The following is a 23,268-nucleotide window of genomic DNA, read 5'->3' as shown; positions in this document are numbered from 1 at the left end:
CTTTCCATTATTTATGCTGTTATTGAAGATCAGCCTTAGTCTGTAGTGATCTGACAGGATGCATGGGATTCTTTCAATATTTTTGTATCTGTTGAGGCCTGTTTTTTGAACAATTATATGGTCAATTTTGGAGGAGGTACCATGCAGCACTGAGAAGAATGTATATCCTTTTGTTTTAGGATAAAATGTTCTGTAGATATCTGTTAAATCCATTTGTTTCATAACTTTTGTTAGTTTCAATGTGTCTCTGTTTAGTTTCTGTTTCCAGGATCTGTCCATTGATGAGAGTGGGGTGCTGAAGTCTCCCACTATTATTGTGTGAGGTGCAATGTGTGCTTTGAGCTTTACTAAAGATTCTTTAATGAATGTGGTTGCCCTTGCATTTGGAGCATAGATATTCAGAATTGAGAGTTCATCTTTGTAAATTTTACCTTTGATGAGTATGAAGTGTCCCTCCTTGTGTTTATCGATATCTTTGGGTTGGAAGTCAATTTTATTCAATATTAGAATGATTACTCCAGCTTGTTTCTTCAGGCCATCTGCTTGGAAAATTGTTTTCCAGCCTTTCACTCTGAGGTAGTGTCTGTCTTTGTCCCTGAGGTGGGTTTCCTGTAAGCAGCAAAATGTTGGGTCCTGTTTGTGTAGCCAGTCTGTTAGTCTATGTCTTTTTATTGGGGAATTGAGTCCATTGATATTAAGAGATATTAAAGAAAATTAATTGTTGCTTGCTGTTATTTTTATTGTTAAAGTTGGGATTCTGTTCTTGCGGCTGTCTTCTTTTCAGTTTGTTGATTGATTACTTTCTTGCTCTTTCTAGGATGTAGTTTCCATCCTTGTGATTTTGTTTTCCCTTTATTATCTTTTGAAGGGCTGGATTCATCAAAAGATATTGTGTGAATTTGTTTTTGTCATGGAATGGTTTCTCCATCTATGGTAATTGAGAGGTTTGCTGGGTATACTAGCCTGGGCTGGCATTTGTGTTCTCTTAGGGTCTGTATAACAGCTATCCAGGATTGTCTGGCTTTCATAGTCTCTGGTGAGAAGTCTGGTGTAATTCTTTTTTTTTTTTCTTTTAATTACGTATTTTCCTGCCTTTATATGTTACTTGACCTTTTTCCCTTACTGCTTTTATTATTCTGTCTTTACTTAGTGCATTTGTTGTTCTGATTATTATGTGTTAGGAGGAATTTCTTTTTTGAGCCAGTCTATTTGGAGTTATGTAACCTTCTTATATGATCATGGGCATCTCTTTCTTTAGGTTGAGGAAGTTTTCTTCTTTAAATTTGTTGAAGATATTTGCTGGCCCTTTAAGTTGAAAATCTTCATTCTCATCTACTCCTATTATCTGTAGGTTTGGTCTTCTCAATGTGTCCTGGATTTTCTGGATGTTTTGAGTTAGGATCTTTTTGCATTTTGCATTTTCTTTGATTGTGTCCATGTTCTCTATGGAATCTTCTGCATCTGAGATTCTCTCTTCCATCTCTTGTATTCTGTTGTGAATGCTTGCATCTTTGGTTCCTGATTTCTTTCCTAGAGTTTCTATCTCCAGAGTTGTCTCCCTTTGGGTTTTCTTTATTGTTCATACTTCCATTTTTAGATCTTGGATGGTTTTGTTCAGTTCCATCACCTGTTTGATGTGTTTTCCTGTAATTCTTTAAGGGATTTTTGTGTTTCTTCTTTAAGGGCTTCTACTTGTTTAACAGTGATTTCCTGGAATTCTTTAATAGCGTTCACCTGTTTCGCAGTGTTATGAATTTCTTTAAGTGAGTTATTAATGCCCTTCTTAAAATCCTATACCACCAACCTGAGACATGATTTTAAATCTGAATCTTGCTTTTCAGATGTGTTGGGGTGTTCAGGACTCACTGAGGTGAGAGTGCTGGGTTTTGATGTTGATGAGCTGTCTTGGTTTCTGTTAGTAAGATTCTTTTTTTTTTTTTTTCTTTTTCTTTTCTTTTTTTTTTTTTTTTTTTTTAGGAATGGTGAAGTGTCCTTGTAAGACCTCACCTGCCCTTATACGTTCCTGACTCCTACAGACCCATCCACGAGCCATGTCCCTCAAGTGAAGGGTGCACCTGAATGCCCTGTGTGCCCAGGCATGGAGCTGTATAGCATCCACACCAGGCTTGGTATGGGTGTGGTCTCTGAGCTCACCCTCAGTTTATAAGAGAGCATCTGTACTAGGAAACATTTAAGTGCCTATTTTTGTAGAATTTTAATTTTTGTGTTATTGAGCATTTTATTTACAATGTTAAAAATTATTAAGGGATTAAAAGATTGTCTCTCTCTCTCTTTTTTTTTTTTTTTTGGCTTTTAGAGACAGGGTTTCTCTGTATAGCCCTAGCTGTCCTGGAACTCACTCTGTAGACCAGGCTGGCCTCGAACTCAGAAATCTGCCTGCCTCTGCCTCCCAAGTGCTGGGATTAAAGGTGTGCTCCACCACTGCCCTGGAAAAGACTGTCTTTTTTTTTTTTTTTTTTTTTTTTTTTTTTTTTTTTTTTTTTTAGTAAGATTCTTAAGTTTGCCTTTCACCATCTGGTAATCTCATTAATTGTTATAGCTGTCTCTGGCTGGAACTTGTTCCTCCTGTGATTCTGTTAGCCCCTGTCAGCACTCTTGGGATTCCAACTCTCTCCTGAGTCTCAGTGGTCAGAGTACTCTCTACAGACCACCTCTTCTCTGATAGGGGAGGAGCACAGATGTCTGAAGCTCAGATGTGCCTCCTGGATGATGATGATGGCCTGAAACAGGGCCTGTTCCAGAAGTTGTGTTTCTTCTGCAGTCCGCAGGCTCTCCTCCACAGTCTGCTCTCTGAGGGACCCGGGATACAAGATCAGGAAATTTTTAATAGTGTACATGAGCCTGTAATATTTCCTGGCCTCTAATTAGACCCACTCCAACTGATATATGAGTTTTAAACTGCACTTTTCTAAGTAAGTATAAATCTAAAATATGTCCTATTCATTAATCATCTACCATAAGATTCTGACAGCACTGCAAACCTAACTCTATCTAAATAAGAATTCTTGTTTCATTCTTCTAATTATTTCTCATTTAATTTTTACCATATTTAAAGACAATTTTCACAATTCATAAATAGCTCTACAAGTACCATTCATTGAAGTCAGCTAGGAAGCATTTAACTATTTGGTATCACCAAGACAACATATGAAATTAGTGAAAGTACATTTGCACTTTAATAAAGATGTCCAGAGGTTGGTAATATATAGAAGAGCTGGTACATTTCCGAGATCATGAGAGAATAATGTTTCTATTTCTCTGGGTATAGGCACCTGTTAGCATTGTGAAGTTTCAGTAATTATCTTATATCTTCAATCCTCTTAGTAACTGGACTGAATTTAAGAGTCAAATTGGTCTGATAAGATTAAGAAGAAGAAACTGTAAATCTTTTCTAATGTATGACATACAAAGCAACCTAGAGAAACAATGAACTATAAGTCATGAAGTAGAACTTTCACCAGTTCTACAGTCCATTATTCTAAGAATAGATTCACATTGTCTCCTTCAACAAAGCATATGATCATTGGAAAATTTTTTAAATTGAAAAATATACATATATACATATATATGCACATAAATACACATACATTTTTTTCCAAATCTTTGCAATATTCCTACACCATACAAAATTTGGTTAGAGGAATTAAAATGGTCAACCACTTTTTGTCATTCATTGCTATCATAACTGACTGGTAGAAAACACAATGTTCCTGATGAATTTACTAGTAACTATAAAATACAAATGGAGTGTCAGAATATTGTTTCCCTTCATGTCCAAGTAATACTTCTCTTAAAACCCATCTGGGATTACTGTTACCTGTGTCTAATGCTCTAAGCCCTCCAATTGGCTCCCATATTATTTGAAAGTCAGACAACTCCAGCCAGGGCAGATGAGGCATGCTTGCCCCTCTCCCATACCCAACAGTCTGCCTGTCTCCCAGGAAGTTTACCTTACGCAGGACACAGACTGCCTGTCTTCCAGGAGGTCTGCCACATCCAGTGACACAGGTGAGAACCTGCCCCAATACTTGCCCCATATGGTACCCCCACGATCCCAGCATATGTAGGACCTATCAGCTCTGTGTCTTCCTTCTGGTCTCCAATTCCACCTGGGGCAGATATGGCACACCTGCCCCTCTCCCATTCCCCACAGTCTGCCTGTTTCCCAGAAGGTCTGCCATAACCAGGGACACAGGTGAAACCCCCAATACCTGTCCCAGCTGGGACCTCCACAGAACCCAGCCAATGACTGTTCTGCTGGAGCCCCATTTTTCTCCTATCTACAGCTTTGCCAGGGGCAAATTAGCCAATTCCCCCCATCTTCCTTCAAGTCTGCAACTCTGAGTCCTGCCCTAACTCATCCCAACTCCCACCCAGACCGAGTGCATTTGTCTGATGTTCTCAGAGAAGGGCCTTGATGTCACCCTGTGCCTCCCCAGACTCATATTTGCTGTACTATTTCCACACTGCCCTGATACGTCTGGGCCCTGGGGAGGTCCAGTACTGTTGGGCCCCATTTTGGCCCTCATTTCGGCCTTGAGGACAAACTGGAGCCTGGCTCAAGTTTCTGCAGCCTTGTGGGAGAGCCTAAGCCTGGCTTGAGTATTGAGACCTGTTTCAGTCACTCCCATATCTCCCATATAAGGGTGACTCAGCAAGACCTGTTTGCAACTACCTCTGCCCCATGATTACTGACGTGGAGATTTTTCATTGGCCCCGTCAGTCACTCCTTACCTTTTGGTAAGTCACTTCTTACCCTTACTCCATACCCTTTGTCACCCTTCCCAGCCTCCTATGTCATCTTACCCCACCAAAAATCCCCCTCCCTATGTTCCAAACTTATATAAGCAAGAGGCTGATGCCATAAAGTTGAGTTCCTGCTTCAACAAGAGTGGGGAATTGCAGGCTGATCTCCAGTTGAGCTGAGGTCTGAACCCCAATGGTCATAATTCACCTTGATACGGTAGGTGTTCCTTCATGCTCCTGCAACTCTGGCCCCTGCCTAAGTTACCACCTCCCACCGTCCCCACAAGATAAGCATGGTCAGTAATCATGTAGACAATGGTCCAAGCTTCTGAATTTCAGGCTAAACTCCTCCCCAGTTACCTAGCAACAGTGAAGACCATAAAAAGGGCTGTTCAGCCCCCCACCTCTCTCTCTTATTCTTACACTCTCTCTTCTCTCCCCTCTCTTTATTTTCTCTCCTTTCTACTTTCTCTTTGTCTTCTCCTCTCCTCTCTCTTTCTCTCTAGCCTTCTCTCTCTCTCTCTCTCTCTCTCTCTCTCTCTCCCTCTCTCCCTCTCTCTCCCCTCCTCTCTTCCCCCCTGCATTTCTATAATAAAGCTCTTATGCCATAAAGAGTCTCTGCTCCACCAAGATCTGCTGCGCACTCTGGTCAGTGCTGGGAACCTCTTCCCTTATCCGTCTCTTCTATAACCCTGGGCGACAGGGTCTCCAGTCGGGGACTGCCCCTTGTCCACCCCCCCACACAGCATGGGTCAGAGGCTTGCATGCCCACCCAGGGCCAAGTGGAATGCGTCCGGGCAGCCTCCCCCCGCCCCCAGAAGAAAGAGGAGAAGGAGAAGGACCTTGTTGGCAACCTGCCCAGAGCACAGGAACTCTGGCCGGATGTTTGGCCCCTTTTCTCTTGCCCTTCTTTCCCAGGGCCCCCTTTATTTTGTTCCCAACAGACAAGGGACTCACCATCCCACTCAGCCCCAGAGAGACCCTGGTGGGCCTGGGACCTCTCTCTGCAAGGAGCTGGCACAGTAGATCTCCATTGACTATGTGGACAACTCAGTTTCAGCATTTTGATAGCAATGAGGAGATTCCAAGGATGGAGCCATATGAGCCATGGATGGAAAAGGAAGGAATAGAGTTTGGGGAGGAACTAAAACTCAGACTCAAGCACATTGCACAAAGGTCCAGAGCATACCTTTGGACCCTGCTCTGATACTACAACTAGAGTGAAGGAGGTGAGTCACCCCAGGGTTGGCTTGGTGTCCAAAGGTTTCCACTGCCAAGCCTGAGTAGCCACTGGTCCCAGGTTCAATTTATGGAGGAGGGCCTCAGAGCCCTCAGAAACCCTGACTGGTTTCACTTTCTATTTAGGTCCTAATCCTGTGAGTGGGAAGAGCAGGTTGGGGTAGCTGAGGCTGCCAGGTTGCTGCCAGGCTCTCACATCCTGGAGGGGATGATTGCCTGCAAGTAGGGCCAGATATGTGCCTTCTTGGAACACAATACCAGACTGCCTATGATGTCTCAGATTGCATCACCCTGAATGAGGACCTGAACTTCTGGACTTCAGCAGACATGGTAGCTCAGATCATCAAGCTCATGTTAGAGTTAGATCATGCAGCAGAGTAGTTCAGGATCTATGTTGAGTGAGGATGCCTGGAGTTGTTCCAAAAAACCTGCAAAATGGAAAGGAGACTCTACAGTGAGCAGGTGTGAGTAACAACTAGGAACCACTTTTAATAAGTAAAGATACCACCTCAGCCTATATCTGTTTATGAGTGTTATATGTAGGTGCTTGTGTGTATAATGTAGCTATGTGTTCAGTGCATGTGTGTATGTGTATGTGTATATGCATTTATATGTGTGTGTATATATGTGTGCATGTGTGTATGTGTGTGTGCTTGTGTGTATCTGTGTGTGTGTGTGTGTGTGTGTGTGTGTGTGTGTGTGTAAGCCAGGTGTCAGTACTGTGTGTCTTCTTCTATCCTGTCAGTCTTTTCTTGAGATAGGATCTTACTAATTTGGTTAGAACAGCTAGCTATTAAACTCCAGGCATCCTCCTGTTTCTGCCTCCCTATTACTGGAATTACAGATGTGAACCAACCTCATATAGACAGACTTAAATTACACAATTTAAACAATTTGCATCTAAATCATAAATAATTAAATCTTAAGAGATCAAAACCCCAAAATTACAATTCTGGGATTTTTTTTAATTCATGTCAAGACATTTACTTATGTTTTAAAGAGGTGTTTGCTTAAAGTGAAAAAGAATCATAGAAGCCACTTTATCTCATAAAGTAGGTAATAGCATACATATTTGGATACACAGCACTAGGTAGGGTACGCTACTGAAAGTCACACTGATGTAGTTTCATGAGCAACATGAACTAGAAAGCAATATCATGAACAAATGCTCACCTTGCGTGACAACCTACTGTGCATGGGAACATGGAAAATAAAGGCTATAATCAAAGTGGAAGGTCACTACTGAGAACAGACCATCTAGAAAGCTCCTTCATATCTCACCAGGTTTTCACATCCTTCCCTGATTCTGAAGTCCAACTTCTAGTAGCTTCCTTTGGGCTAGGATTAAGATTTTTTTTTTTCATAGCCTTTCAAGGACCTGCTGCCTTCCTGGCCCCTTATCCACTGTTTTCTTTCCAGGGGTGAAAGAAGGAGCAGTTACACTAAGACTGCCATTATGTGTGGTTAGATATGATCCCTAGTATGGGACAGAGTAGTCAGAAGCCCATGGGAGAACATAGCCAGTTTATAACTTCATCATCCTATCATGTGGGCTCTGATCAAATCTCATTTGTCCTACCACAGGCAGGAACAGTGAGTAAAGCTCTGATGATTCTCTCACCATCTGGAAGGGTAAGAACTTGCAGGGCATAATCTGTGGCAAGTGCTTGGATATATAGATTCCTGGGTTATGGGGACTCTAAGAGTTGGAACATTTTGAATTGAGTTCTTTCCACTCACAGGGAATAGTCTGAATTTCTTCTATTCCCAGTATAAAAGAACTGCCTTATAAGAAAATGAGTCTTACAGGATGTGTTCAGATCTCTCCTTCTCTACTATGAATCCAACTCCTCCAGTTTCTCTTTCTGTAATTGTCATCTCATGCTGTCTCCTGTCAGCATAAGGTGACAAAGTGAGCAGATCAGACTATCCCTCAGGACTAAATCTGTTCGCCATACCTGTCTCCTCCCTGTCTCACCTGTACCACATGGAGATCTGGGACTTCTTCATCCCTTGTGGAACTTTAACTTTCTATGAGCAGCTTTTTACTTCCCTATTGAAAATAAGGATGCAGATATAGCTGTATTTTTTTACCTTAAGATTATAAAGTGTGGTTTGTGTCATTGAAAGGAAATAAAACATGAAAATTTACAAACCCCATATGTGTAATGCACTGAGTTTGTTGTGGATGAGTCAGGAGATGGCTAGAGATCAGACCGTGTGGCTGAGATTTGTCAGTTCCATCTGCATCTTCCATAGGCTTCTATGAAGTCATCTCCTCTACCCTTGATTGCCAGTGGTAGAAAGAGATTTGGACCATAATGCCATGTGAGTTATATGCATGTAATGTCTTAAGCATTGGTGAAACCACCCAGGGCATGACTAAGATGAGAAAGGGAGCAAAAACTGAGCCCTGGGGACGAACAGTTTTATTTCAGCAGTTATCTGAAATACAGTGATGGGTTAAATTCGATTTTGTATTGATTATTTTTGTGTTTTTACTTTAGTAATTTTAATTCTTCAGGATTTCAAATATGTCATTTGCTTTTTATTTTGATTTTATGTGGAGTTACAAATAAGATTGCCTCAAGTGTCAGAAGAGACCTTGAATAGGTAAACTGTGTCAAGACTGTGATAGACTATGGAAACTTTTGAAATTATGATATTATGATATGGAGTGGAATGTGGTAATTTGAATAAGAATGGCCCACATATGCTCAAACATTTCAATATTGGTCCACAGATGGTAGAACTTGGTAATAATTCTACTTAATACATTGAACTGAGCCAAATTAACATATAAAGTCAGGCTTATTAGGAGCAGCTCTCAGGTGGGTTCCCTGCATTCTCAGGAGGTAAGTGAAGTCTCATAGCTGAACTGGTGAGGGGCTTTTTGTAGGGGAGGGGAGGGAGGTAATGACATGATGGCAAGGTACTGGTGTTATCCTTTAGTATGTGAGGATTTTATGGCACTATAGGGTGGCCTAGTGTCCAGTTGAGCACTTTGGAATCTGGAACTAGGATCTGGCTTTGTCCAGTATTCTGTGAGGACTTTTGCAAGCATGGGCTCCCAGTCAGAAGAGAAGGGAAGGGACTGCTTGCCCCATACCTTCTTGGCTTTGTCTGCAAACCCCCAGCCTATCAGAATTATTTGAGAAGGATTAAGATAGTAACCCTTGGCCTACTGGTGGCATTGCATAACTTTAATCCCAGCACTCAGGAAGAAGAGGCATGCAAAGCTCTCAGTTCAAGGAAAACATGGTCTACAGAACTATTTCCAAGCTATCCAGGGCTATACGGAGAAACTCTTGAATAGGAGAAGGAGAAGAAAAGAAGATGGATTGGGTGTAGGAGGAAGAGGAGTAGGAGAAAGAGGAGGAGGAGGAGAAAGAGGAGGAGAAGAAGAAGAGGAGGAGAAGGAGAAAGAAGAGAAGGAGAAGGACCTTGTTGGAGCAGGTGTGTCACTGGGGGTAGATTTTGAAATGCTTGAAAGTGCATCCTACCACTGGCATTAGAGCCTAATTCTTTGGGATTCCAACCTATACTGCAGACCAGATAAGATATTCAGACATCAGCTTCCAGCATCTTTCCTGCAGGTGGTTTTGGGCATGGAGTCCCTTGGGGTTTAATAATGAAGACATGGAGATATGTATAGTATAAAAAGTTAGCCTTTTTTTCCCTGGGGGCAGTCTCATGAGCTAGTCATCCCATTTTGATCTTACTACCCGGTCACCTCCTCTCAACCATGTACTGCTCAGATAACCTCCCTCAGCTTGAGCCTCCAGTCCTTTTTATTGTTGTACAGCAATGGCCAGTGGAGAAAGATATACACAAAGGTGCAAAAAGTGGTACTCACATGTTGGTGGCAGCCAACTGCTGTCTAATTGGACTTAAAACCCACTCATCAACAGGAAAATCATATATGGTGCTGGAAACCTAGAAGCTTACCTGGGCTGGCTAGTGAGGTCACAGTCCTTAGTAAAGAATCTACTGTGGTCACTTTACTAAGCCAACATAATTCCTTACTACATCCTAAATCTTATCCTTATACCCACAGATGAATGCAGGTACTATCCTTCATCAAAGAAGCCCCTCTTTACAACAGATTAAGACTGTCTTAGTTAGGGTTCCCATTGCTGTAAAGAGACACCATGACCAAGGCAACTTTTAAGAAGGGAAACATTTAATTGGGGTTCGCTTATAGGTTCAGAGGTTCAGTCCATTATCATCATGGTGGAAGGCATGACAACACCTAAACAGGTGTGGTGCTGATGGACCTGAGAGTTCTACATCTTGTTCTGGAGGCAAACCAAAGATGTCTCACAGACAGCTAGAAGGAGGGTCTCAAGGCCCACCCCCACAGTGACACAGTTCCTAAAACAAGGCCACATATGTACTCTAACAAGGCCACACCTCCCAATTGTGTTACTCCTTGGGCCAAGCATATTCAAAATACTACAGAGATCATCACAAAAAAAAAACAAAAAAAAAAAAAACACAATTGAACATAGAAGAGAAATCAACCAATCACAGGGATCCCAGCTTCAATGGATACATCTACATCACAGCTCCTGTCTCTATGGTGCAACAAATATCTCAGAAGGAGGTGAAAAGATTATAAGAGCCAGAATACCAGGTGGCCTGTTATGAAAACGTGTCTGCTAGAAATGGCTTCATAAACAAGACAGGAACAGCTGCAATATTCACATGCAAGGGGGAAATTTGTGTGGGGTCCCACCCATAGACAAAGAACTATGGACAGCTGATAAGTGCTGGAGGAAGAAGAATTAGAGTCTCCCGTGAATAAATTCAATCATTGGTTTTCCAATGCAGGGTGGTCAGCCCTGAAACTATATATATATACACAAACAACAAAAATGGACACAGCAGATTGTATATATATATGTGTGTGTGTGTGTGTGTGTGTGTGTGTGTGTGTGTGTATAAGCATATGTACATACTTACACATATAAATACATATGTGTGTACAAGTGGTTATCAAGTTGAAAGTCAAGTAGGGACCTGGAAGGAGGTTGGAAAATGTCAGTAGAAAAAAGAACTCAAAGTAGGCAAAAGTCTGGCTATACTGGCCAACTGCTTCCTCCAGTCCTTCATCCTTGGCTCTGTAGATAGAAATATTTCCTACTGATTGTGATGGTGTATGATCACTACCTCACAATCTGTCACCACCTATGATACCCATTTTTGATGGGGCCCCTATGGGGCCTAGGGTTTGGACTCACAGACTAGCTTCGTGGTAGATGAATTAATTGTTGCTCTGATGGCTCAGCTGAGGTTCTGTGTTCCTAAACAAATTGATCACTTTTACTATGATTTCTCACCTTTGGTGGTCCTGGCTTACACAGATACTGGACTGGTCCAGGTGACTACTTTTGTTCTCTTTGTTGTCTTCCTGACTGTTCCCTTTGGGCTGGTTCTGATCTCCTGTGCTCAGATTGCAGTGACTGTGTTGAGAGTTCCTTCTAGGACCAGAAGGAACAAGGCCTTCTCCACATGCTCCTCTCACCTGGATGAGGTATCCACATTCTATGGATCACTTATGGTCTGGTACACTGAGCCCTCTGCTGTCCATTCCCAGATCCTCTCCAAGGTCATTGCCCTGCTCTACACAGTGGTCACAACCATCTTCGACCCTGGCATCTACACCTTGAGGAACCAGGAGGTGCAGCAGTCACTAAGAAGGCACCTCTACTGCAAACCAACTGAAATGTGACCTAAGAGGTAGGGCAGTGAAGATTTTCTATTGAACTTTGAGTGTCTTGATTGTAAACTCTCCCACAATGGGCTTGAGATGAGTAACTATGCTCATTCTCAGATTCCCCTTAGGTTTTGAAAACTATGCCCAGTGGGAAGATAATAGTTAAGCAATTTTCTCATATTAGTTTAAAAGATGATGTAAATTAGTGTGAGTTGTTTACTGAATACACCATAGATAGTGCTCTGAATTGATCATCACACAGTGAAGACATGTACTGGATTGTTATTCTGTAGCCTGTTACTGTATATAGCACTGCTGCTAATGACTAATGCAAAATAATTATAGAAACAAGACACCAATACAAACACAAATGTGGAACAACGTTCATTTATTTTATCATAGTATGACAATTAAAGTCTTTCTTATTGTGTTTCCTTGATGATGTAACTTGCAATATGCTATCCCACAAATTGATATGTCATAAGTAACTTTACACATATATATCCACACAATAACAACAATAATAAATTATTTTAAAACACACCCTGTAATACACTCTCCACTAAAAGATAGAATAAAATTATATTATTTCTCTTCCTGTTCCTATTGACCTGCATTATTGTTAGACTCACAAGCCTCCTGACCTCTTACTTGTGATTTAACTACTGTGAATATTAAACTAAATTTATGAGAATTTATCAATGGCATCCAAGTTCAATGGGTGTAAGGATATTAGAAAAAAACTGAAACACTTAAATTCACTAGATCTCCAGAACAGGAGAGACAATAAAACCAGTAAGGATATCAGGGGGCTATTGTTACTAAACTACTGATATATGTATAAGAAGAAAAATTAAATACTATCAAACCCAACATAGTATGATTTCCAACAGATCATTGGATTTTTTTACCTGTCTTGTTGCTATGGCAACATTCCTGAGAAGCAATTTAGAAATGAAAGTTTCATTTTATTCATGGTTTGATGAATACAATACATCAGGATGAGAAAAGCAGAGCACACAGATGGGGTCACAGGTCACATTGCATCTGTGGTCAACAAGCAAAAAGGGATGAATAATGACAGTAAGTTGATTTTTCCTTTTTCTGTTTATCAGACCAGGTTGATTCTACAGAATGGATGATGCCAACCAAATTCACAATGGATCTTTAGTACTCAGTGACATCTCTACAGAGACACATTCGCAGAAATGCCCAAACTAGTAGTTCCGAGTGATTCCAAATTCAGTCCAGTTAACACTGAAGATTAGCCATAGTAATCATTTAATTATCCCATGAGCCATGGTATTAACTGACATATTTTGCATGTGTGGTAATGATGTGTGGGGTGATCCTTCCTGAATGACGATCCTTAGCCCTGAAACTTGTCCATGTTCAGGATCTTTCTCAATGAACTCTTAACATCCTTATTTCTAAGACTATAAATGAAGGGGTTCAGAGTGGGAGTAACCAAGGTATACATAACAGCAGCTACCACCTCTGCAGAGGAGTGAGAAGTAGATGGGGGCTTCAGGTAGGTAGCAAAGACTGTGCTATAGAATAGGAGGACTACAGAGAGGTGGGAACTGCATGTGGCCAGGGCTTTCCTTTTCCCCTGTGCTGATGGAACCCTAGCCACAGCATAAAAAATACAACCATAAGAACTTACAAGACAGAGAACTGAGCTCATTCCCAAAACTCCAGACAAAGCCATCATCAGGCCCTCACTGAGGTGAGTGTCTGAGCAAGAAAGCAGTAAGAGAGGCCTAGAATCACAGAAAAAATGAGGTATCCCTTGATTGGTATGATAATAAAACTGAGAGAGTAATAAGGTATAGAACAGAGACACACAATGAGCTATTCCCCATGACCCACTGGCAAGAACTTCGCATCTACAAGGAGTCATTAGAAATGGGTAGAACAGGGGGTGGCAGATAGCAGCATAGCGGTCAATAGCCATGACTGCCAGAAGCAGGTTATCCATGTCAGCAAAAACAGCAAAGAAGTAAAACTGAGTCAGGCATCCAGAGAATGAGATTGATCCATCTCCAGTCCACAGAGCCTCCAGCATTTTAGGGGCTGTTGTGGTGATGAAGCAAAGATCCACTAGTGAGAGCTGACTGAGGAAGAAATACATGGGGGTGTGGAGGTGGACATCAGTGCCAATAGCTAACAGAAGTAGCAGGTTCCCTAAAAGGCCCAGCAAGTAGAGACAGAGGAAAATATTAAAGAGGGGCTGCCATTTCTCTGGGTCACTGGAAAGTCCCAACAGGATAAAGCCAGGAGTCTTACTACAGTTCATTATGGGTCTTTTTTTTTCAAGAAGAAATTGATATGAAGACAATTCTTTCACTGCAGGCAAGAATTGGCACCAACCCCGATCTGATCCCTTGGAAAACGGTCTCCCTCATGGCATAAATTGAGAAATGGAAATTATGATAGCAAAGCGAGGGACAAGTCTTGGAGTTCATTAAAAATGGCTCCCTAGAGAGACATAAAAACAATTTGTTGAGTGCTTCTCTGGAATTCTGTAGGTGAAAGCTAAGCTATTTCTCCATTGTGTTTCTTGATTAGATAACCACTTTCCTTTAAATCTGTTTGACTGTAATTCCTTTGAAGGCAGAGGTTTTATATTAGTAAATAGCTTCCTGCTTTGTTCACAGTTGGATTTCAATAAGTGTTACAGTCCATCCATGGAGTCACCTCTCTGGTTTTAGATCCTGCAGACAAAGTACAGTACTTCTGTTTTACTGGGTGACCTACTATAACCACTGTTGCCTCAACTAGTACATTGTTCTTAGTGCTTCCAGGGGAGTTCCGTCATAAAAGAGAATCATATTACTTCTTTGTTTAAAAGAATTTATTTGGAAATCAAAATTTGTATGAAACCTTATAAGTCCTTGAGCTTATAAGGCTCTAGTATTTTAACAGGACATGCCTCATCAACTCGATCATGCCTCACTGTCTACATTCAATGAGTTTTTGACATTCAACATTCAAATTTCTCAGTACGAATTTTCTGCCTTAGCTTCTGTTGCCAACATTATATTACAAACTAATTAATGAAAAAAAGATTCATTTTGGATCAAAGGTCAAGTAAAAGATAGAAGAACCCCTGTTGATAAAATCTGAGACAGCAGAGAGCAACACACAGGACAATGTGAGAAGTATGCATCTGTGGCTTCTGCTAACTCTTCTTTTTTTAATATTTTTTATTAGGTATTCTTCTCATTTACATTTCCAATGCTATCCCAAAAGTCCCCCACACTCCCCTACCCATCCACTCCCACTTTTTGGCCCTGGCGTTCCCCTGTACTGAGGCATATAAAGTTTGCATGTTCAATGGGCCTCTCTTTCCACTGATGGCCAACTAGGCCATCTTTTGATACATATGCAGCTAGATACAAGAGCTCCAGGGTACTGGTTAGTTCATAATGTTGTTCCACCTATAGGGTTGCAGATCCCTTTAGCTCCTTGGGTACTTTCTCTTGCTCCTCCATTGGGGGCCCTGTGATCCATCCAATAGTTGACTGTGAGCATCCACTTCTGTGTTTGCTAGGGCCCGGCATAGTCTCACAAGAGACAGCTATATCAGGGTCCTTTCAGCAAAATCTTGCTAGCGTATGCAATGGTGTCAGCGTTTGGAAGCTGATTATGGGATGGATACCTGGATAGGGCAGTCTCTAGATGTTCCATCCTTTTGTCTCAGCTCCAAACTTTGTCTCTGTAACTCCTTCCATGGGTGTTTTGTTCCCAATTCTAAGAAGGGGCAAAGTGTCCACACTTTGGTCTTCGTCCTTCTTGAGTTTCATGTGTTTCATAAATTGTATCTTATATCTTGGGTATTCTAAGTTTCTGGGCTAATATCCACTTCGCAATACCACTCCTGGGCATATATCCAGAAGATGTTCCAACTGGTAAGAAAGACACACGCTCCACTATGTCCATAGCAGCCTTAATTATAATAGCCAGAAGCTGGAAAGAACCCAGATGCCCCTCAACAGAGGAATGGATACAAAAAATGTGGTACATTTACATAATGGAGTACTACTCAGCTATTAAAAAGAATGAATTTATGAAATTCCTAGGCAAATGGATGGACCTGGAGGGCATCATCCTGAGTGAGGTAATCCAATCACAAAAGAACTCAAATGATAATGTACTCACTGCTAACTCTTCTTAAGCCACCAGTTTCTAGTCATTGTGTATTCATGTAATCTAAAAGACAACCATGAGTTGCACCACTGTCAGTCTCAGTTTCTCTAATCTCAATACCTCAGTGATCTGTGGCATGACTCTGAAAGTTAATATATGGTTTCAAACCATAGGGTTTATCCTTGCCAACTTAGTTTCTCTCTTAGGAAGTCTTATGCTTTTTTGATTGGAAAAACTACCTCACACAGTCATAGATTACCACAATTGTCCTATGGAGGATGTTACCATATATACTTTGCTTAGATATTTAGTAAGGTTTTAAGTTAGTATCTGCCTCCTTTACAAGGAAATGAGACATATTTTGATAGAGCAGAACAGAATCTGATTTTCCTCTTCAAAGTAAGACTAATGCTTGGCATTAAAAAAAACAGCAAATACTTGTTATGAAATGGATAGTTGACTAGTAGATAGTGGAGGCAGAAGTGGGCACTACATTATCTCCTTCTGTGGTTTGTTTTAGTATTTCATGAAAGAAACACCTCTCCTCCAGCCATTATCCTACTAGTGTGATTTGAACACACTAATACATCATTCATTCCCACATTTGTAAACAGTGTTATAACATTGTTCTCAAAATCTTCCTCATTTCAACCCCTTGCTCACCTTTTCTTTTCTTTTCTTACATTAACTGAACATTTTATCATAAATTCAATCAAAGCTCATTGCATCAAGAGAATAACTGATAAGATTCATTATACTCTGACTACTATAATTCAAGCTGCAAACATTTCAGTTTTGCCTTGACTCTATTGCTCAAGTACCTCTAGTGTTTCATCTTTTAAATTACATACACCACCAATCAAAGAAAACACATGGTGGAACTTGTGGCTCTAGCTATATGTAGCAGAGGATGGCCTAATTGGTCATCAATGGGAGGAGAGGTCCTTGGTCCTGTGAAGGCTCTATGCCCCAGGGGGAGAGGGGAGGAGATAGGGGATTTACGAATGGGGAAACTAGGAAAGGGGATAATATTTGAAATGTAAATAAAGAAAATATCTAATTTTTTTAAAGTTACATATACTACACTGTTCCTGGTTACTGGGAACTCCTAGGTGTGCTTCTGCCCACCTGTTCCACAATCTTGTCTTTCTGGCTGGTCACCCATAGTTTTTCTAGTTTTCACTTCTGATATCATGTGCTCTTGTTAACATTCATTAATTATCATAGTTCCTCTTACCTGATAATTCTGCATCTTTAATCAAAATTTACCAGGATTTCAACACTATGTTATAATTCATCTTCTTATCCACCATTAAACTGTTATTGGATACCTTACCTTTTATGTCTTATCTCTTCTTAAATATATAGACAGGATGATCTGGTGCTTACATTGATATTGTCTGAAGGAATTTTCTAGATCCTGTAATATATAACATTTTCTCAGTTAAATGTAAATTTCCTGAGAGTAGATGCCATAATTTCTGTTAAAAAGGTCAAAGAATACATGTCTTCTGTAAGGATAATTACTAGTCTTCGGGATATGTAGGTATTCTGGAAGTTGCCTTACTATGACCTGGAAAAGGACAGTCAGAATAAGAAAAATGTAACTCTGACCCAAAGCTATGCTTTAATGTATTTGAAAACCCACGAAGAAAATGAAAGAATATTTTAAAATTGTAGAGAAAAATATATTATGCACTAATAAGAAGTAAGCTGACAAAGGAGGCAAAAGTATCAGAGACACACGTGCTCCCATTGTTAGGAATCTCACAAAACCACCAAGCTAACAGCCATAACATATGCCTGCTCTTGGGACAATTTTTCTAATAATGGATTGCCTTGACCAACATTGATATGAGAGGTTTTGCCTTGTCTTTTTGTATCTTGTTATGATGTATGTAGTTGTTTTTTATCTTGGAGGCCTGCTCCTTTCTGAAGGAGAACTGAGGATTGGATCTGGTGGGAAAAGGGTGTAGTGGGGAACATGAGAAAGGAACGCTGAAGGGAGGAAAAACTGAGGTCGGGCTCTATTGTATAAGAGAAAAATAATTTTCAATAAAAACAAAAAGGTAATGTACATAATAAGATTTTAATTACTGATAAAGAATGATGAGATAAAATTTCCAAGGAAGTGAATGGTCTTGAAATTAATTGTATTAAATGAAATGATACAAACTCAGAAAAGCAAAAATCTCATATGCAGATTCTAGATTTTAATGTACATATGTATGTCTTTGAATTGGTGTAAATGTATATAAATCCTTAAAAACTATAAAGGGGACAAAAGAAGGATGAGAGCAAGAGAGGGGCGGGAAGAGAGAGAGAAAGAGCAGGCTGAGAGCAGGCCTGTTTTGTGGTGAATTAGGAATGTACATTATTCCCACAAACTATGTGGAGAGTTAAATCCTCACATGTGAGGAGATTTTATAATTTTAGTTTTTTATAGTTGTTGTTTTATACTATACAAAAGGAACATATAAGAAACTCACAAGTAAGCTTCAAAAAACTGCTAGGTCATGTTACACTAACTGTAAATGATGATCTCTGTATGAATGATAGAAGATCCATGTAGGTATGACACAATATCCTTTGTTCCTTTTCTTTTTTTTTTTTATTTACCTGGCTATTAACTTCTGGATGCTCACATAACAGTTGTGCCAATGTATAAATGGTTTATAATGAGGAGACATGAGTTTTTAGGAATACGTTTTAAAATGATAATGAGAACCTCAAGGTTTCACAAAGCTAACACTCAGTACTGAAGTTATAAGAAAATTACTCCAGCATTCATGGTTGCATCTAAACCTGGAGATGTGCTAAGTCACAAGTGTCAGGCTGAACACTCCCTTGGGGATGCTGTTGAGTCACAGGTGTCACATTCCACCCCAGAAGTTCTGACTTAAGAGACTGGGGTGAGATATGAGAATCTGTGTTTCCAACAACTGAAGCTGCAATTAGCAGTAATGAATTTTTTTTTTAAATTATGTGTTCTGTCAATCATACATGCAATATTACTCTTCCATCTTTATACTAAGAATTGGGAGGATATTTTCACACAAGATTACATCTACTCTCATACTGTTTCATAGAGACAATCTTCCCACTATTAGGCAATGACATGCCTCTCATGCTGTCAATCCCCATGTTAAACATTCTTTCTGCTATTGTATTATCTATAAAATATATAGATCTCATGGATCTCAGAGCAACTGAGACTCAGTACTGAAGTTATAAGAAAATTACTCCAGCATTCGTGGTTGCATCTAAAGACTTAGCTTCAGATGGGCTACACAGTAATATGTGACAAATTCCTTGGCTTCTAGAGCTATTGCCTCATTTTTCTATTTCTCTTTTTGGGGGATATTTTATTTATTTACATTTCAAATGTTATCCCCTTTCCCAGTTTCCCTTCCACAAACCCCCTATCTCATCTTCCCTTCTCCTGCTTCTATGAGGGTGCTCTCTCACCCACCTACCCACTCCTACCTATCCACCCTGGCATTCTGCTACACTGGGGCATCGAGCATTCACAGGACCAAGGCCTCTTGTCCCACTGATAAAGCTACCCTCTGCTACACGATGTACTTATCCAAAAGCTCCTGTCTCAATTCCTAGTTACCTTCTAATCCAACAAGTTTAATTCCATGCTTTCTTGAACCCTCTTAAAGCAGGCACTTATGCTTGTATTTCCCAAAATAACGCTCATCAATGTCAGGTTTAAATTTTAGTCAAGTTATTATTTGATTTTTCAAAAGAGAGCTCAATTGAAAATCCTTTGTTTTCACTTCATCCCCTTTTTTGGTCTGACTTTCAAGGTACCTAAAATACTCTCTTGTTTTTCAGTGATCTCTCTGACTCGTCCTCAGTCTCCCAATCTGGTTTCTCCTCCTGTTTTAAATTACTTTGAAACTGGTCTTTTGTATTTCTCTTCTATTTCCAGTTTCGTGCTTTAAATATCTGTAAACAAATCACTCTAATTTTTCAATTCTGGGTTTTTTCCTCAAACATATGTGATATATATATATATAAAATTTCTTCATAGAAGCAGTTTTACTTTAAAACATGTTTTCTTTTATGTGCAATTATTTACATGCAGCTTTTGAAACTAACATACAAATGGAAAGATGTGCTATACTACATCTTCCAGGTTCCAGTATGAAATATGACCTAATATTTCATAAAGTACCATATTTCACACTTACCTTCTGACTTCTCTAATATCCACTAATAAGTGATGAACTTAGAAACATCCACATTGCCCAGTGTTCTTAGACCTAAAAGCATCTTGCCCTTTGCATTCATTGCTGAGACTGTATATAAGAGTAGAGATGATGGAGTCTAGAAGTCTAGTCTGTATTACCCCTCTTGGGATCAGAAAAGTTTTGCCTATAGAAAAAATTCTCTCTTGACATTGATATTCAGTTCCCAAAGTTACTCATTAGTGACAAATCTGTAATAACTTTCCATTGAGAATTTGCCTGAAGATATATTTGAAAAATAAAATCACTAATCAGCCGTAAAATATTAACCATGATTCAGATATGAAAACAGAAAGATATTTACAACTCATTTCTATTTCTAGTCATTGGTCTACTTTCTTAACTAATGAAAACTTGAAGAGTATACATGTAGCCATAATATTCCTTGGCCTCTAAAACTCTAACTGATGTAAGAGTTTTAAATTGCACTGTTATAAATATAGATTCAAACGTGCCATACTCATTAATCATCTACCCTTAGATTCTGGTAGCATTTCAAACCTAATTCGATCTAAATGAGAATTCTTGTTCCATTCTCCTAATTATTTCTTATTAATTTTTTTAATGAATTTGTCAGTCAATACCACAGTTCATGAATACTACAGCATACTGTTCATTGAAGTTAGCTTGGAATCATATCTAACTATTTGGGAACACAAGACAATATGTGAAATTATTAAAATTTTATTTTTCTCTCGAATAAAGATGTCCAGAGGTTGGTAATATAGAGAAGATCTGGTGCACTCCCAAGATCATGAGAAAATAAAGTTTTTGTGTCTTCTGGGTACATACAGATACCTGCTAGAACTGTGAGGTTCCAGTAATTATCCTATTTCTTCTGTCCTTTTAGGATAATAACTGAGTTTAAGAATCAAATTGATCATATTAACAGGAAGAAAATGTGTAAATTTTATCTAATGTATGGCATAGGAGGCATCCTAGGGAAACAATAATCCATGAAAGCTGTGAGTTAGAGAATTAGATATTAGCTTCAGGGACAGCGTAGACTGAGCTGTGCATAAGCTACTGAATTATATAGAGTTTGAAACATTGGAAGTCAGGCCATTCCAAGACTTTCTCAGAGACTCTAATGGAAGGACAAGGGAACACTACTGCTCAAAGACAGATGTGGCAAGGTCCAGTCTGGAGTTGTATTTTCTCCCTAGAAGAGCTGTGGTTATCAGTCCCAAGGCTGCTGTGTGCTCCTTTGTGAAGTCCTCAAGACATCTTGGATTTTCCTTATGCAACATTGCTTAATTAGCTTCTGGTTGATTTTGTCCCATTCTGTGGTAGCTTTCTACTGACTCTGTCCCATTTTTACCTTGCCTGCTGTATAAAAAAATGCTGTAATTCCTAATAAACTTATTCATCTTGAGTCATTTGCTAATAAAAAATCTCTCCATCTCAACTTCTTGTCTTCTATTTTTTTTTTTCAATCCCTGGTCATCCCCTTAGGAAATCATCACTGAAGAAGGGGCTACTGGTCCAGGTCATAAAAGGCAAGAGTAATTTTAACAGAATCTGTGAAGGACTCTTTTCTTTAAGGAAGAGGTGTGCCCATGACAGAGAAGCTTTTACAACCATAACAAATCAATCTAAATAAGATGTGTTATCACTGTAGTTTCATATTCTGTATGTATAGATAAGATGAGGAGTGAATCGTTGTGTAGGGAATTTTAGATTTCCATGGTATGTTCCTAGCTGCAAGCAACATAATTAGCTTTAGATAATATAGGCTAATTAAAATGTATTTACTTCTGTCAGTTCTTTGAATATTCTGAAATTTTAAAACAATTCATTTTCTAGTTCTTTCTTCTCCACTGGCATTTGGATTTGGGATTCTTCCTTTCATGTCCACAGACAGATCTATGAATATGATGCTGAACAGGGTCTGTGGTAATCTAGGGGAATTATTGTAGAGAAAATGACAGTAAGTTAGTATCCTATGCAGGTTAAGAAGAGAAGGAGGAGGAGGAAAGGAGGAGGGATAGAGGAGAAGAAGAAATAAGATGTTCACAATTTTTGAGGTTTCAGGGCATTGTTTCTTGGTCTTGTCATTACAGGCAAATATTATTACAGAAGGAGAGTGATGGAAGAGGTTCTTACTCCATGGTCTACAAAGAGCAAAAGGAGGTGAAAAGGGAGCTCCAGTGACTATCAAAGGCACATCTCTAAAAACAAACTTCTTCAAGCTATGCTCTACCTTCCAAAGTTCCCATGGCCTCCATAAACAGGGCCATTATTGAAAGTCGTGTAAAATCATGTGTTCATACTAGTGCAGACTGCTTTGACTAGAATTCCCCCAAAGGCACAAAACTGCTGTTTTGCATTCTTACATGACTGTGAGATTTCATGGACGATGGTGGAATGTTATGTCTTAAAATGTTATTTGTTACGTCAAGTGGACAAGGGATGGACTTGTGATGGTTCATCTTGAGAAGTCTTACAGGCATTATCAGGGAATGCAGTGCCTGTCTCTGTCATCACCCCACACAACCCACTAACAGTATGACAAAGCTGCTTTTTCTCCTCCTCACAGAGGTTGATATGCTGTTGCCAGTCTACCCTCAACTTCTCTCTGCAGCAGAGTCTGCACTGCTGACCACATATAGCTTTATCTGTGAGTCTAAGCCACATAATAGATAGTTTCCTTCGATCACTCTGATTTTCACAGCTATCATTTAGTGAGTTTTAATCCAAAGACATCCAAAGAGAAATCTTTGATGCTTAAAGAGGTAAAATATAGAGCCTTTGCCTATCTATCCAATTGGATCTATCCATTTCTGAGAACTATAATTTCCTTGAACATAGATGGGCCCAATGATAATGGCTGTGTCTCCAGCTACTTGAGAGGTTGACCAGGAATCCAGCGCAGTCAAAGCCTTCCTGAGCAATTCGCAGTGCGAGGTAAGCCTGGAAATTTTTGTAAAACTCTATCTACAAAAAAAAGAGGCCTAAAGCATAGGCATCAAATATGTGAGATATTGTTTTCAATTCCCAGTGTGGATCACATTGTAGTGTGTTAAACTAATGTGCCCTTATAGATAAATGTACTGATCCATATATACATCTATTTAAAATATGGGCAATCAATGGGGTATATTTTCTGACACCTCATCTATTGTGCACCAT

General features: G+C 39.7%; 1 protein-coding gene and 2 pseudogenes across 1 annotated transcript; 2 read left to right on the top strand and 1 right to left on the bottom strand.

The window, feature by feature from the left end:
* On the top strand, positions 5,788-6,467 carry Gm18808 (predicted gene, 18808; annotated as a pseudogene).
* Positions 11,094-11,813, top strand: Olfr759-ps1 (olfactory receptor 759, pseudogene 1; annotated as a pseudogene).
* Olfr107 (olfactory receptor 107) lies at positions 13,065-14,097 on the bottom strand. The gene has a single exon (NM_146511.2). It carries the CDS (start codon positions 14,022-14,024, stop codon positions 13,095-13,097), a length of 930 nt encoding a protein of 309 aa, NP_666722.2. The 5' UTR covers positions 14,025-14,097; the 3' UTR covers positions 13,065-13,094.
* Between the last annotated feature and the right edge of the window lie 9,171 nt (positions 14,098-23,268).

The sequence above is a fragment of the Mus musculus genome, chromosome 17 (assembly GCF_000001635.26).
Source record: "Mus musculus strain C57BL/6J chromosome 17, GRCm38.p6 C57BL/6J".
Taxonomy (NCBI): domain Eukaryota; kingdom Metazoa; phylum Chordata; class Mammalia; order Rodentia; family Muridae; genus Mus; species Mus musculus.
The sequence above is the reverse complement of the archived record's forward strand: the minus strand, read 5'-3'. Positions and strand labels throughout refer to the sequence as shown.